This window comes from Myotis myotis, unplaced genomic scaffold, assembly GCF_014108235.1.
Source record: "Myotis myotis isolate mMyoMyo1 unplaced genomic scaffold, mMyoMyo1.p scaffold_m19_p_1, whole genome shotgun sequence".
NCBI lineage: Eukaryota > Metazoa > Chordata > Mammalia > Chiroptera > Vespertilionidae > Myotis > Myotis myotis.
The window spans coordinates 163,102,554-163,119,707 of record NW_023416313.1 but is presented as its reverse complement, the minus strand read 5'-3'; the positions used below and the strand labels follow the sequence as shown (position 1 = coordinate 163,119,707).

General features: G+C 40.9%; 1 protein-coding gene across 2 annotated transcripts in view; it reads right to left on the bottom strand.

The window, feature by feature from the left end:
* SLC28A2 (solute carrier family 28 member 2) overlaps positions 1-16,063 on the bottom strand; it is a 36,943-nt gene extending 20,880 nt beyond the window's left edge. Inside the window, exons 1-3 of one of the 2 annotated variants that reach the window (XM_036300271.1) lie at positions 15,553-16,063; positions 7,915-8,011; positions 7,687-7,775 (exon numbers count right to left, since the gene is read on the bottom strand). In XM_036300271.1, the coding sequence (XP_036156164.1) occupies positions 7,687-7,775; positions 7,915-7,953 (128 nt within the window). In that variant the 5' untranslated portion in view covers positions 7,954-8,011; positions 15,553-16,063. Of the gene's footprint in view, positions 1-7,686; positions 7,776-7,914; positions 8,012-9,158; positions 9,251-15,552 lie in introns of those variants that run through there. The other variant, XM_036300265.1, reaches the window with a different exon arrangement.
* Positions 16,064-17,154: the final 1,091 nt, after the last annotated feature.

Below are 17,154 nucleotides of genomic sequence, written 5' to 3'. Positions count from 1 at the left end.
CCTTGTAATCAGACTTGACCATTTCCTGGGAACTAAAGTTCAATGGGTACTACCAGAAATCAATGAAAGAACACTCATTTTGCTCTAACTGGTTTGGCTCAGTGGATAGAGTGTCAGCCTGCGGACTGAAAGGTCCCAGGTTCGATTCCGGTCAAGGGCATGTACCTTGGTTGCGGGCACATCCCCAGTAGGGGGTGTGCAGGAGGCAGCTGATCGATGTTCCTCTCATCGATATTTCTAACTATCTATCTCTCTCCCTTCCTCTCTGTAAAAAAATCAATAAAATATATATATATATATATATATATATATTTTTTTTTTTAAAAAAAAGAACACTCATTTCTGCAAAACCCATTAACGACCTGATTCTAGAATAATAAGTTGGAACTGGATCTCTGGTTTAAAAAATTAAAACAAAAAATAGAAAGGAAAGCCATGAGGGGCATCCAACTGAAAAGAGGAACCAATTGAGAAGCAGTTCACAGAAGCATGTGAGCAGGTGTTCATGATCCTGGCGTCCTGCTTGGCCCAGGATCTTGCTAATACTACCAAGCTCTTTACTTTACATAATGGTAGAGTTTGAGGGTTAGTGTTACGTTATATCAGGAAGCTCATTTTAGAAGTAATCTACCTGATAGATGCTGAAATTCCACACCTTGCCCATAACTTGTTTGAAGCATGTGCCCACTGTTAAGTTCTCCCGGTATGTACATGGGAGGCTTTCCAGATATGGACTAACAACAACCCTCTCACTTATATGCTTACTGCCTGCAGGCTCAAGTGACAGAGCAAGAAAGAGTAGGGTAAGGATGATAGGCCATGCTAGCTGGACATAACATTAGAGGACACTACAGGTCAGGGCTAGCAGTAAGAGTGTGCATGCATTTTCTCAGAGATCCTATCCACAACATGAGGAAACTCTCCTAATTAAGGGAAGCAGAATTATGGAAACTCCTAGGGTCTGGGTACTATTATTTCTCAATTAGAGGAGAAAGCTTAGGACAGCTTTCTGAAAATCCATCTCCAGTGACTACTGACATTGTGGTCCTGGGTGAACCTGCTGCTCTAGCTTGAAGAACTAAAAAGAAAGGAAATGAGCCAACCCAGAACCAAATGATGGTCTGAGTAAAGAGTGAGGGCCTTCAGGCAGAAGTGATCAGAATCTTTTCAAAGGCTTAAGGGATTTATTTAATGATGATATGAAAAGAATTAGTCAGTGGGTACTGTACTTGTACCACTTTGCCAGATTCAAAATTATGTACACAACTAGTTTCAAACTGGATGGGCAAGGAGAGCTGGATGGTGTTGTACAGGGTTTGAGAAGTTATCAAAGTATCCAAGGGTGACTGAGTCTGAGAAACAAAAAGCTTATCAATAAGCCAAAGTGGAAATCCAAATACTAGTAGGAGTTGGAAAACCCAGGAGAGCAAGAGAAAGGTCTGTCAGAGGGAAGCCAGAAAACTTACATTGGAAGCAGACTCTGTGCACCTGGGGATTACCAGTTCTGAGACATCCGCCCAGGTAGAGTAAGAAGGGAACCTAAACCAGAACGCAGCCAGGTGCTTAGTTGCTGAGCTGTGATGGATGTATTGTCTTGGAGAGAACTCTTCCTCCCCCTGTATCCAAATCTCTGCTTGCTGTGGCCATTTCAGATAACAGAAAACATCAGATCTTCACACTAAGACAGGAAGGACCTATGTGATGGGATTTCTAACTAGCCCTTCAACCCATCCTCTCCTTCCTTCCAGAACTCTGTTCTCTCCAAGTTAGAGGTAGCAGTGGTTCTTTGTGTGCCTAGTAAAATCTTCCCAGGTAAAATGTCCCCTCTCATTAGGGAGTCATGACTACCTTCAATGGCCTTTTGAGCCAGGCCCTTTAGTTCTGTTGTTAGCAGAAGTTTCTCCTGGTTTCTAATATATGGTTAATGCCCATCATGGACTTCCTGTGCTAATACAGTTTGCCCTTATTTACACCTTTTAAAAAGATTTCAGTAGGAATTTGAAGACAAAGGAGCCCTAGCTCATTCAGCTATTGATATCAGGTTCAGGCCCTAATGAGGAGTGAGGAGAAGCTCCCAGCAAGGAAGGGCTGCCTAAAATTCTTCACTTGGGAATTGTACTGGCATGTAACATAGGCGGCAGGCACCCTTCCCAACCTCCCTCCTGGTAACTTGTACAGCTCACACCCACCTACCTATCTTGCCATCCCCACCCATCCCTACCAGGCTTACCACCATCCTCCCAGGAAGTCAGAACAGTCGCTCTGATAGGGCAGCCAGAAGACACAGCAGACATAGTAGGAGCAGTTTGAGAGCTAAGAGAAAAAGTGAAAAAGAGAAATGATCTTTAGGCAGGAGGAGAGGTCAATGATATTCAATGATGATAAAATCAAGCAGCATAGCAAATGAGAAGAAGATGCTAGATTCGACAGTGAAGAGGTGACTGGTTCTGTGGGAGAGAGCTGTTTACAGGAGAGTGACTGGGTGAAAGCGGAATTGCAGGGGATTGAGTGAGTGTGAGCATATATGGACTACTTTTTTATTTTTTTTTATTTTAGGTTTGCCTGTGAAGAAAAGAAAAACCAGATACTGTTTACTAAGCCCCTTTTACCAGACCTCACCAATCATCCTCCCCCCAACCACAAGGTTAGTTAGGTGTATGAGCAAGGGAACTGAGCCTGCCAGTAGGTGGCAGAGTTGGGATTTAAAATCCAGATCTTTCCATTACTCCATATGGCTTCTACTTGGAGATGTAAGACTAAAATTTCAGAGGGATCATCCCAGAATTCAAATGTATGATTGCTAAGAAAGCAGAAGAGAAGAAGCAGGTAACCATGCCTATGATTGCTGAAGAAGCTTTCACAAAGGAGGGGAGACGTGAGCTGATAGGAAAGGAAGGGGAAGAAGTCTGCTCAGTGGGTATGTTGCAGGCAGTTAGAAGAGAAAGTTGGGGAGTCTCCAGAAGAGGAAAAGCATACTTGAGTGAGCCTAGCATTTTGAAAGAATAGTATGATTTTCAGTTGCTGGGAAGCAGGGAGGATGTAGATGGATGGTGGGAAGAACGCTGGTAAAAAGGGACAGAAGCCAGGTCATGGAGATTCCTGGTATATGCCATGGTTAGGAATTCAGGTATTATCTTGTAGAAAATGGAAAGCCATTGTAGGATGTACACAAGGTAATAATGTGAGCAGATGTGTGTTTTAGAAAGATCACTCTGCTGGCAGTGGGGCAAGAGATAGACAGGGGCCATAAAGGAAGTAACTGAGGGTGCAGGGGGAGATTGATATGAGGGGTGAATGGCACCGATGTTTAGGAGAGAAGATTAATATCAAGTGGAGGGAAACTGGGATGATAATGAGGTTCCTGCCATGCATGCCTTAGTCATTCACCAAAATAGAGAATATAGGAGGAGGAACAGACCTAAGGAGAACCAGACATGAGGAGGAAATGTGAGTTTATTCATCTTTGTGTGCCTAGAGCCCAATCTGGGACCTGAAGTAGTATGGAAGCCTCAAACCTATGCTGATAGGAGTCTGGTTGCAATGTTTGATTTGAAGTATATAAGTGACATCTAAGTGTTTAGATGTTTGGCAAGTGGTCAGATGTATAGGGATGAAGCTTAGAACAAAGATACAGACTTCAGATGTGGTTTTATGAATCAAGACATTACATATAGGAGTGAGAAGAGAAGACAAGTGACAGGCCCTGGGAAACTAAAATAAAGAATATCCAGAGAGGTAGGAGAATGAGGAGGGTGTAGTGTCACTGAAATCAAAACATTAGTTACAAGGAAGGAAAGGGTCAGAAAGGTAATGCTGCAGAGATTTCTAATGGAAGTGTATGTACATTGAACTTGATAAGTAGGCTTTTATTGCTCATCTGAGTAAGAGAATTTCAGCTGACCAATGGTAGTGAAAACTACGTTACATGGGACTGAGAAGTGAATGGACAGGTGATAAAATGATGTTGCAAATAAATCCCACTTTTCCAAGAAACTTGGCCATGAAGGGGAAAAGATATAAAGTTGAGGTAAGATTGAGTTGTTTATTTTCTTATTATAAGAAGAAAAAACCTTGAGTACACTTACAGATTAAGGAAGGGTCTAACAGAGAAGGAATAACTGAAGATGTAAGGGAAAGAGGGCTCTGTAGAAGGGGATAGAGAAAGATGATAATGAAGGTGGCTTCAGACTTAGGGAGAGCAGGCCTTCTGATAAAGGAGGGAAAAAGATAAGGATTCATGCAGGTGTAGGTACATTTAAGTTGGAGCATATAAGATAATTTAGTATTTAAACAAAAATAGTAGTATGGAGTTTATAACATGTAGAAGTAAGATGTGTAAACAAACAATAGTAGTATAAAAACTGGAAGGAGAGATATAGAAGTATACTATTATATGGTTCTTATACCTTACATGAAAGGATATAATATCACTTGAAGGTATATTTGTAAGTTGAAAGTATGTTATAAACACTAAAGCAAGCACTAATATAACAAAAAAAGAGTTGTAGCTAATAAATCAACAAAGGAGATAAAATGGAATCATTTAAAATATTAAATCAACCTAAAGAAAGACATAAAAAGAAGAAAGGGGATAACAAGAGGAAAGGCATTAAAAATAAAATAGAAAGACATCTCATGTTTATGAGTCAGAAGAAATAATATTGTTTAAATGTGCATACTACCCAAAGCCCATCTATGGATTGAACACAATCCCCATCAAAATACCAATGGCATTGTTCACAGAAATAGAATAAACCATCCTAATATTTGTATGACACCACAAAAGACCCCAAATAGCCAAAGCAGTTGTGAAGAAACAAAACAAAGCTGAAGATATAATTTTTTATTTCAAACTATAATACAAAGCTATAATAATAAAAACAGTATGAACTATATATATAAAAGCCTGAGCGACCATTACAACTGGATGACTGGCCAGTAGCTATAACGGCCACTGACCACCAGGGGGCAGGCATTCAATGCAGGAGCTTCCCCCTGGTGGTCAGTGCACTCCCATAGTCAACCTTCCATGGCCGGCCAACCTCTCGGGGTCCCTCCCCACTCCAGCCCTGGCTGGCCCTGATCTCTGGCTAGGCCAAGGGACCCCACCCATGCACAAATTTGTGCACTGGGCCTCTAGTATGTCAAAACACATAGACCAATTTACATAGAACAGAATAGAGTGCTCAGAATTAAATTACCACATATACAGTCAACTAATATTCAACAAGGGAGCCAAGAACACCCAATGGGGAAAAAATAGTCTCTTCAACAAATAATGTTGGGAAAACTAGATAAACACATGCACAATAATGAAATTGACCTCCTATCTTATACTACTCACAAAAATTAAGTCTAAATGGATCAAAGATTTAAACATAAGACCTGATTCCATAAAACTCTTAGAAGAAAATGTAGGTGAAGAAGCTCCTTAACATTAATCTTGGTGATAATTTTCTGGATATGACACCAAAAGCACAAAAAACGAAAGCAAAAAATAAACAAGTGGAACTACATAAAACTTAAAAGCTTCTGCATAGCAAAAGAAGCAGAATGAAAAAAAGCAGCCTACAGAATGAGAGAACATTCTGCAAATCATATATTGCATGAGAGATTAATATCCCAAATATATGAAGAACTCATACAACTCAATAACAAAAAAACAAACAATCCAATTTAAAAATGGAGAGAGGAACTGAATAGACATTTTTCCAAAGAAGATATCCAATTGGTCAACAATGAAAAGAAGCTCAACATCAGTAACCATCAGAGAAATGCAAATAAAAACCACAATGAGCTATAACCTCACACCTGTTAGAATGGCTGTCATCAAAAAGACAAGATATATAACTAGTGTTGGCAAGGATGTGGAGAAAAGGAAACCCTTGTACACTGTTGGTGAGAACGTAAATTGGTTCAATCACGATGGAAAATAATATGGAGGTTCTTCAAAATATTGAAAATAGACCTACCATATTATTCAGTAATTTCACTTCTGGGTATATAGCCATAGGACCCACAGGAAATGAAAACAAAATATTAGAGAGATGTATGTGCTCCCATGTTTATTTCAGCCCATCAATGGGTGAATGGATAATGATGTGATATGAATATATAGGGTATCTCTAAAAAATGTATATACCCTTTAACAGCTAATAGCTCAATTTTGAAAGTAAAATGTATTTTAATAAATGCTGCCTTTATAATTATTCAAAATGTGTGTATACATTTTTTGGGACACTCTGTATATGTATATATAGCTAAACTCAGAAAGAGTAATGGAAAGAAAGAGAAGCTAAAATCAGTTTACATTGCAAGATCAGATTAAGGATTTCCTGAGGAACCAAGAACAGAAGTAAGAGAGGGTAAAGATGGGTCTGAGTGTGTGTCCTGAAAATGGTTGACCTTTAATCACTAAAACTTGTCAATTCTATTCTAAAAGTATATCTGGGATTTATCTTTCCTAATCTATTCCCACATATCCGTATTTTTTAAATTGAGTTTGAGAGAGAGAGAGAGAGAGGGAGAGAGAGAGAGAGAGAGAACCATTGCTATGACAGTGAAACATGTGGCATGCCCCCTACCAGGAAACTAGCCCGAAACCAGGGCATGCGCCCTGACAGGAATGGAACTGGCAACCTTTCGGTGCATGGGATGACACCCAACCGAGCCACACTGGGCAGGACAAAATCTGTAACTGGCTGTGATCAATTAATTGTAGGTACCATTGCACTTGGACCAGCCATGTCCATGTTGATATATATCAATTTGTATAGAAAAGTGACTTTCTGAAGAAAATAGAATTTAAAACTTTAAGCTTGTTTTCTCTGTGAAGTCACTAAGTTAATTCTTAAAAATAAAGAAAACAAACAAAAATAACTCTGTATTTGGGATTATTACCTTTAGAAACTATTCAACAGCCTCTTCTAAGCTTCTCAACGTCTGACTTCTGCACTTTTTTATAAATATCCAGATCCTTTTCCACACCATGCAACATGGCTTCCATCTGACCCACTTTATCCAAACAACTTTCTTAGACATTACTTCTGGGACCAAATCCATGAGCAAATTCAAAGATTTTTCTCACTCCTACTTCCCTGACCCCTGTCTGTTCAGACAAAATTGTGAACTGTGCCTTCATTCTTGATACTTCCTTCCCTTTTGACTTTCAAGGCTCTACATTTTTACTTTCACTGTTGTCCCTCGTGGTCGTCCTTCTCTGCCTTTTTTTTCTTTCTGATTTTTCTTTCTCCCTATCCCCAAATTTGAGTATTCCAGAAGAGGTTTTGTTTTTGTTTGTTTGTTTGTTTGTTTTTTCTTTCAATGATATGGGTAAGTTAATTTCTAAGCCTCAATTTTCTAATTGATAAAAAAAAGGGAATTAAAATTAGTATCCACCTGTTGTTGTAAAAATTAAATTAATTACATAAAGCATTCTGCACAATACTGAGTACTCAAAAAATGTTAGCTGTTACTATTCTCATTGTTGTTATTTTTGTTGTCAGTCCAACCAACTCCAATTATATATCACACAGGTTTAGATACAAATAGTTGTGCATATGTAACATCAGGTGGCTGTGAGTCTTATCGCTACAATACGACCATGAGCTTCCTGAGTCCAGTGGCCACAATGAACCCACCCTAGCTCCTTGGGCCTTAACTAAACCAATTCCAGAACACACATACCTGTGGTGAGTGGAAGGCCCCAGCCCATCCGGGAGGCTTTGTCCTTGCTCTTCAGTCCTCCTGGGTCCCTCAGGATTTAATCCTTCTTCCTGTAAGCACAGGTACTGCTGGGTCAGTCATAGGGCCCTGCCAGGGGTGATGGGGATTGTGAGCAGCCAAAGACCCTACAGGAGGCTACACAGCAGACCTGAAAGCTCTGCATGAACTACTAGTAAACTGGTGGGTTACCGTGAGCTCCAGCCCTGGGTTCTCTATGCCAGTCTTCATTGTGGACAAAGCAACGGCTTCTCTTCCACTTGTTTTCTCCACCTCCTGTTCTCCTCAACTGCAAAACAAATTCAGGGCGAAGGCTGAAAGATTGGCCAGTCTGTAATGTGGGACTAGGGAGAATTTTTAGGGCCAGTTACCCACAAAAAAAACAAAACTAAAAATCTTTAGAGGTTTAGCTGATTTCTTTAAGAACTGAAAATTGGGAAGATTTGAAACATAATTTTAATATAATAAACAATGAAATACAGACTTCTGTTTCCTATTGTGAATATGCAAGGAAGGGGTAAGAAGATAGGAGAAGAGAAATAAAGGCCAGGTGGAATTGAAATGAATCAGTGGTTCACCCAGGTCCCAATTAGGTCCCGTAAGGAGTCAGAGGGCAACTGCTCCTGTTAACCTGGGAGAGGCCCCACTGACCTGTGCCAGGTAAGAAGAAAACAGAAAGGGAGGCAGAGGGCTGGGAAGGCTCCACATCCCAGCATATTGCTGAGAAAACAAAAATTAACAGGCTTTGAAGTTCCTGACTATATTGTAACACAAACATTGTTTTTGTCCTGGTCGGTGTGACTCAGTGGTTGAGCATCAACTTATAAACCAGGAGGTTATGGTTCGATTCTGGTCAGGGCATATGCCTGGGTTGTAGGCTCAATCCCCAGTGAGGGGAGTGCAGGAGGCAGCTGATCAATGATTCTCTCTCATCATTGATGCTTCTATCTCTCTCTCCCTCTCCCTTCCTCTCTGAAATCAATAAAAATATATTTTGGAAAAAAAATTATTTTTGGACCATCTAAGACAGCTCCTCATTAGTTAAATAAAAGAAATCTACACTTAGAATAGTCAGCATGAATGTTAATTATCCCAAATAAAGAAAGTTTTAAAACAAAATGAGAGAATCAAGAAACTAAAGCAACATTTGAGCCTCACTGTACTAGTAAGCAATCCTAATAGACATTCAAATTTATAAACTTATTCTGAGATGTTTCTTTACTTTGCAGAAAGTTAACTTACCCCATGAAATGTTTTTTTAATGTGATCTCTTCAAGCATTAAAATATAATTTCATTAAACACACATAACAGATTTTTGCTGTGTAAATTAGGACCTCCCCGTATCGGCAGAGAACAACCTGAATTTGGTCTAAATAGGATCAACTAAGGAATTTAGCAAATCAGGTTCCTACCCTCCCCAAACCCCCTTTCTTACACCAGCTTCTGAGATTCCTTCTGTCTCCTCAGGGAAGGACGGAAAGAAACACTCAGCTCCCAGAGATCCTGACTCTGAAGGGAGTCCTCCCCTGTAGAGGAGGAGGGCAACTCAAGTTAAACATTTACATTTTAAAGACTGTGTTGTGGGGTCAGGTCTAAGAGTTCTGCAGGAACTCCCAACTGGCATATCAGCAGAAGCTCTGTCCAGCACTGAACTAAGAGAAAGGGCTCTGCGCTCGGGAAATGTACCGTGTTGTATGGGAAAGACAATTACTAGAAAGAAGGAAAAACAGAAAGCAGGACTATGCAGGATTCAATGCCAAACGATCGCTAGGAAGCACTAGGAAGTCTTTCATTAATCCATTCAACAAATATTTATGGCGTACTCACTGTTCTGGGTGCTGAAGATAGAAAGATGAATGAAACATGGTCTCTGCCGTGAAGGAACTTACAAATCATTAAAGGAAGACATGTGTCAGAAAGGTCACGGAGTTGGTAACATTTGCCCTGAGTCTGGAAAGTCTTGAAAGGTAAGTAGGGGATGAACGATGGAGAAGGGGAAAAATGTACCAGCAGAGAGAGAAACTTGAACAAAGGCACAGAGGTGTGGCCTTCTCTGACATGCTAAGGAGGCTGCAAAAATTAGCTAAAGAATGGAGCGACTTTTTAGAGGAATTAAGAAAGGACAAAATAAATAAATTAGTTAAGAAATGAAGGGGGCAAGGGGGGGATGCCTGCCCGGTGTTGCTCAATGGTTGAACATTGACCCATGAACCAGAAGGTCATGGTTTGATTCCCAGTCAGGGCACATGCCTGGGTTTGGGGCTCAATTCCCAGTAGGGGGCATGCAGGAGGCAGCCGATCAATAATTTTCTCTCATCATTGATGTTTCTCTCTCCCTCCCACCTCCTTTCTCTGAAATCAATCTATAATAATAAAAGCCGTAACATGCTAATTAGACCAGATGTCCTTCCGGACAACCTTCCAGATGAAGCCAGGGCTGCAGCCACAGGATCCAAGGCAGCCGCTGCAGCTGCAAAGGCCTACTCTTGCACAAATTTCGTGCATCGGGCCTCTAGTAAAAACATGTTTATTGGAGAAACTACTGGAAAAGCATTTAAAATGAAGCTAAGGCCGAAACCGGTTTGGCTCAGTGGATAGAGCGTCGGCCTGCGGACTGAAGGGTCCCAGGTTCGATTCCGGTCAAGGGCATGTACCTGGGTTGCGGGCACATCCCCAGTGGGAGATGTGCAGGAGGCAGCTGATCGATGTTTCTCTCTCATCGATGTTTCTAACTCTCTATCTCTCTCCCTTCCTCTCTGTGAAAAATCAATAAAAATATATTTAACAGATAAATAAATAAATAAATAAATAAATAAAATGAAGCTAAGCATGTGTTGAAGCTAGGTATAGAGTTTATATTAGAGTTAAGATCTCTGTTCCCTCTGACCAGAGGAAAGTCCCTTGAGGAAACTGTAGTAAGTGTAAAGGCAGAGAAACAACAGACTGAAAATTCCAATTTCCTCATCATTGACTGAACTAATGTTGAATGGATATGTCACATTATATTGTTATCGGCTAAACGAGAGCACCGATTTGGAAATTATCCTTCTTCCAGGAAGACAACTGAAGAAATCAAAGCACCAAGGAGGAGTATTTGGAGGCCCTGCTTTTCCTCCCTTGCTCAATTTCATCTTGCCTTGGCACCAGCCACAGTCATAAAATAGCTTTATCTAGGGGTGTGGAATAGGCTATCTTGTAGAGTGATATAGATGTTTAGAGCAAAATGGACCTTTAACATCTTCTGGTTAGCCACAACTGCTCTGACTACAGGTATTATAAGTCATCAAGCGGCAGGCAGTTGCCTGGTGGGCATGGCAGAAGGACTCTGTGCTCTGCTGGTCATGCACTCAGGCCAGTAAACCCAACAGCCTATTACACACCTCCCACTTTATGGAGATGATATCCAGTCCCTCCCTCTAACCCTGACCTTGAGAAGTCTCCTCCCACACTTCGGTCGTCCCAGAAACCTGATGTTCATTTCCACTTAGATGACTCACTGATGTCTCAGCACCAATAAGTTCTAAACAAGAACTTTCTGTTATCTTCTCAGGTGCCACCTTCTACCCTAGGTAAAGCATTCCTTATGCTTACTTCCCTCCTTCTTTCACTGCCCCCTCCCATTGGCCCTTGCCCTCACTTGGCTTTGTGTTGGAGGTAAGTATGTGTTAGAGCTAGGTATAGAGTTTGCCTTGGAGCTAAAGCCTTTATTCCTGCTCACCAGAGGGGAAGTTTCTCCAGGGAAGAGCTTGTGAAAGAGGAAAAAAAAAAAAAAGACATGATGGGGCAGAATGCAAAGGGAAGCATTTAAAGATACATTTCTTCAAATGTCACATTTTGAGTAGGGTTGACCCTGAATATCAAACCATTTGAACTACTGGGGGTATTTAAAATGGTTTAAAGAAGTGGTGATAACAAGTGTTTTCTAAGAACCCCAATATTTTTATAATGCCTAGGTATACAATTATAGTTGATTTTTTTAAATGTTTGCCATTTCTCATAGAATCCTGAAGTTTTTTAAACTTTGCCTTTAAGAAGCTTAAGGTCTTTTTCTCTCTAGCTTTGTCCCTCATACCGGTTCCTTTCAGAGTAGTGAACGTGTGAAGGGTGTGGAACTAGAGAAGGGGAATGATAAATCCCTTCCATACTGCAGCGCTGGGCTTGGCCAATTCACCAAGCATGTACTAGACAACTTGCTTCTTCAGCAGTTTTTAACAATCCCAGTTGAAAGATCAACCAAATGTTATCTGACCACAGAAAGCAGAATGAGAATATGGCAAGTCCTAAGAAGTTATAGCCTTTCTGCTCTGCCATTAGGGGTTTCTATCTTCTTTCATGCCCTCTGCTTTTATATCCTACTTTTAACCTCTCTATCTCTTTGACTTCACCTCCCTCCCTCCCTCCCTCTCTTTTCTCTGTCTCTTCCACAAACCCCTTCCTCTCTATGTCCCATTTCTCCTCCTATTTAACTTTGCAGTGCTCCGCCTGAGAAGGTTGTGATAGAGAGAGCTCTGGAAAAACAGGCTGCAGAACGCCTGTGGGCGCCGCGTCAGTCCTTGCAGAGCAGAGCTGGTGATGGGGGCTGACAGGGCTAAAGGCCTGTGTGTCAGGGAGCAGATGGGTGAGCAGTCCCGGCTTTGTGATGGGATGGATGAGGCTTATGTTCTAGAGACTTAGCATCAAGAACCACCTCCCACACTCAGTCATAGCGTGGATTAGAATCTTTATTCTCTATTTGCTGAACTTCCTGGAAGACTGTGATTTGGGTTCTAATTTTAAAAGCCTTACCTCTAGTAATTCTTATTGATTAACAGATGGCTAATTAGTTTCCATGGCTAAATGGGTAGGTGGACAAAGTCTAGTAAGTTGGTGGTTGTGTGCCAGTCCTGACCCTCCCCGCAGATGCTCTAACTATATCTCATTGGTGAAAGTCTACCATTGATTGGGAAACAACTGATAAGGAAGTAATACTATTTATTATTAAGCATTTCAGGGCTTACCTCTCCTGTTTTGTTTTGTTTTTACTTTGCCTGCAAGGCAGGATCGGAAAGATTTGGAGTCAGACTCCATGGGCACAGTGACCTCACTCCCAAATGATTAAATTAGAACAAAAGTGCAAGGAAAATGAAATTGTATAAATGGTAAGTGCTTCAAAAAATTGAATAGCTAAAGTGTTAAGTTCCTGAGGTAGATCTTTGCTTTTTTAAAGCGATATTGTTCACTTATATTTCAGCCACTGAAATGCATTTCACACATTTTCTGACTTACTCCTGACCATGCACCTCTGAGGAAGGTACTACTGCCATCCCAATTTTCCAGACCAGGACACTCAGGCTTAGAGACATGAAGCAATTCACCAAAGTGAGCAAATGACAGAACTAAGGCTGAGCAGAATCACTACTATCTGCTGTTCATCCTGGCCCCAGCTGTATGCCTCTCCCCCCTCTTCCTGTTCTCATTATACCATCCGTTAATGTCCAAACTCAGCTGATTTCTTTTTCTGAATGCCGCTGGCCTCCACTTCAGCCTCCAATGAACTCACTGTCTTCTTTTATTGCCTGAGCTATTCATGTAGCATCTTTTATATTTTTCTCTAATGCTGTTTGTCATATTGTATTCTGGAGGGGGGAAAAGTTTGTATAAAAGTGGCAGTACAATGCCTCATTGAGAATTGTGGGTTTTGTTTTGCTTTGTCTTAGTTTTAGCAAATTTCTTGATTGACTTTTTGGGTATGAAGCTCCATTAGAGCAGAGACCCAAGCCCCTAGCACACAGAAATTGTGTTAAAATTATTTGTTGAAAAAATAGAAACACCTAGGTATGTGCCCAGGTATCTGGAGCAAAGGAAAGTGAGGATATCTGTTACTTGAGAAGTGTACAGCGCTTAGCATCGTGCCTGGTACAAAGTAAGCATGCAATAGGTGGCGGCTATCTTGTTTTACATAAGTAATAGAGCAGGAATTATTGGAGCATCTTAGGAGGAGCAAGTAGAAAAGGGCAGGAGAAGAGAGAGGAGAAGAAATGGAGTAATATGTTGGTCACAGGGGCTCCATGTAAACTGCAGGTGAGTGAGGTCTTTTCAGAGGTGGCAATGGCCAAGGGACAATTAAGGAAAGGCTAGTTAACATTTTCTGTGCTGAGCTACAACTTCACCCTCCTTCCTTCAAGTCTTTAGTAAAATCTGTTACACATACGACTTGATGTCAGTAATTCTTGGAGAATTCAGGAAGCCAGGTTGTGTGCGGGGGCTGCCAGAGCAGGGGCAGCGAGGTGATATATCTATATGAACAGCCCATTCAGCAAAGTTAGAGAATTTAGCCAAAGTATGCAAACAAACCAGAGACAACCAGGAGAGAGGCCCCAATCATTTTCAGAAATATTGGGAGTGATGGTGATTAATCTCATTCTACAGAAGATGGGGGGGTGGGGGAGTTCGAGATAATTTTATTTAAATATTAAAGGACGGGGGATGGAGGCAGGTCCCAGCAGTCCAGAGGACTTTGGGAACATCCAAGTGATTAACACTTTAGTCACATATACACTGTTATCATGCGGTTTATGTTATGTTCCCTTAGCTATATTTTAAACTCCTTGGAGTAGCAACTATGACAAGGTATTGAATTGAAACTGTATGGCTTTTCCTCATTCCTATGTATTGACACATTGGATCCTGGCAATAACCCTCTGAAATAGTGTGGCAAGTATCAGTGTATTTCCCCTATTTTCAATATAAGAAAGTGCAGCCTCAGAGTGGTGACATCCTGTTCCCTGGGTTACAGAATCAACAATGAGTCAGGCCAACCTGGGGCAGGAGGGAGAGCCTAGATCAGCCGTGGGCAAACTACTGCCCGTTTGAAATGAATAAAACTAAAAAAAAAAAGACCGTACCCTTTTATGTAATGATGTTTACTTTGAATTTATATTAGTTCACACAAATACTCCATCCATGCTTTTGTTCTGGCCCTCCGGTCCAGTTTAAGAACCCATTGTGGCCCTCAAGTCAAAAAGTTTGCCCACCCCTGGCCTAGATATATGAGAGTGCACCTGGATGTCCGCGTGAAATCTACCTTTCCAGCCCTACTCACGCTCTGCCCATCAAGAGCCACTCACACAGCAATCTTTGTCCTCTCTAGCCCCACAGAAATATTTGTCTATCAGCCCACAATCACATTTACCACCTAAGGCAAAACCTTTAGACAAGTCATTTCATATTTAAAAGGATGATAACAGAGGAATCTTCACAGAGCTGTGGAATTAAATGAAACAAATAATTCATTTAATTAAATGAAAATCTTTGACACAGTGCCTGGCACATAGAAATGTTCAATAAATGGTCTCTCGTTTCTCTCCTCCCTTCTACAGCTCACTCTTCTTGCTCTATCTCAAAATTTAGGTTCAATGTTTGTTCTATCCTGCCATGTTCCTTATGTTTTATTGTACCTTTGATGGTTCCTGACACATAACTGATATCTGACCCTTCACCTGGGGTAACCCTGAAGAGTGGGAGCAGGGGCTGGGCTGGGCTGGGCTTAGGCTTGGGATGAGAGAGCCAGATAGCAAACCCCCGGCCATGTTTAAGGTACAAGGCCTGGGATCCAAAGTGGTGGAGGTAAATCTGTTCTCATGTCCAAGAGGTGACTTCAGAGCCAAGAACCAGGGGCAGCCAGGTCACTGGATGGTTTCAACACAAATACTAGTCCACGTGAAAACATCTGTCAATGAGAGAGAAACGCGATCTGGAAAGTTTGTTGGTGTGTTAGTTGGCTTGGCTGCCATAACAAAATGCAATAGAGTCAGTGGCTTAAACAACAGAAATTTAAATTGATTGCTCACCGTTCTGTAGGCTATGAGTTCAACATCAGCGTACAGCATGGCTGGATTCTGGTGAGAGCTCTCTTCCTGGCTTGCAGATGGCCTCCTTCTTGCTGTGTCCACATGAGAACAAGCGAGCTCTCTGGTTTTTCTTCCTATAAGGGGATTAATCCCACCAGGAGGGCCCCACTCTCATGACCTCACCTACCCTGATTACCTCCCAGAGGTCTCAACCCTAAATATCATCACAGTGAGGATTAAGGCTTCAACATTTGAGAGGGAGGGAGAAACAAACATGTAGCCCATAACAATAGGCAACTACTACAGTACAGTTTTTATTTCACTTTAGTCTATACAATTTTGACCATTAAAGAGAAGCCTTTCAAAAATGTGACTTTCTTTCAAACCAAGTGAAATGTATACTTTTGAAAGCACAAAGTTCATTTTATTTACTGACACAAGATGCCGGCAACCAATACCAGCATGTCATAATTTCAAGAGTTTCATCAAAAGGTTGATGAGACTTGGGGACTCAGACAGTTAAAGGGCATCTTAATCTACATCAGTGATGGCAAACCTATGACATGCGTGTCAGAGGTGACACGCGAACTCATTTTTTTGGTTGATTTTTCTTTGTTAAATGGCATTTAAATATATAAAATAAATATCAAAAATATAAACCTTTGTTTTACTATGGTTGCAAATATCATAAAATTTCTATATGTGACATGGCACCAGAGTTAAGTTAGGGTTTTTCAAAATGCTGACACGCGAGCTCAAAAGGTTCACCATCACTGATTTACATGTTATTGCCTCTTACTGGCCAAACACCTGAACAGCCTTAGGCTAATTCCCCCATTCTGACAATGGACTCTGTACCAAACCCTGACCCTTTGAAGTGTTTATCTCTGCCTCGCCTCAGGACAAGTTGTGTTAATAAAAACCATGGGATCCTGGGGACGAGAAGAACCTAAGACCTTAGACTTAAGATCTTGGATCTTAAGCTCCTTTAGCTAAGCTCCTCTGACCCCCAAATGCCTTTCAAAATTATATCTCGTTTCCGAACTCTTTATTAGTCTCTGGATTCCTATGTCATCTATGCATTCCTTCTCCAGATTCCTGAACCCTTCTTGATGCTGGGACAAGAACCCCGGCAACAAGACTCAAAGCTACTTCACTCATCAGTTTACAGATTTCCTTATAAATATCTCCCCATATATTTGATGTAGGAATTGAAACAGAATGTTAAGTCTGTTTTTTAACAAGTTTGGAGCAGCAAGTTCTTTGCCAAAACCACATTTCTTCTTGTCAAGAGCCATTGTTCCCTTAAGGGAAGTGAATATTATGTCTGCAACATTGATTTTCTTATAAAGAGAAATTAGAGGGTGCTCCTTTTCTCCTATGCACTAGGTTTAAATTCTTTGTCAAAAGAATACCTCTTTGTGATTAACACAATGCACAGAATGATAAGGTGCATTTCCTTAGGAAAATAACTTCAGATCTATTACATATAATAAATTGCATAGATTGCATAGAATAAGTTATTACATAAGAAATTATTGGGGATTAGAGGCAAGTTAATTGACCATAAACAGGCAAATAATCCTTTTGCCACATGACTGT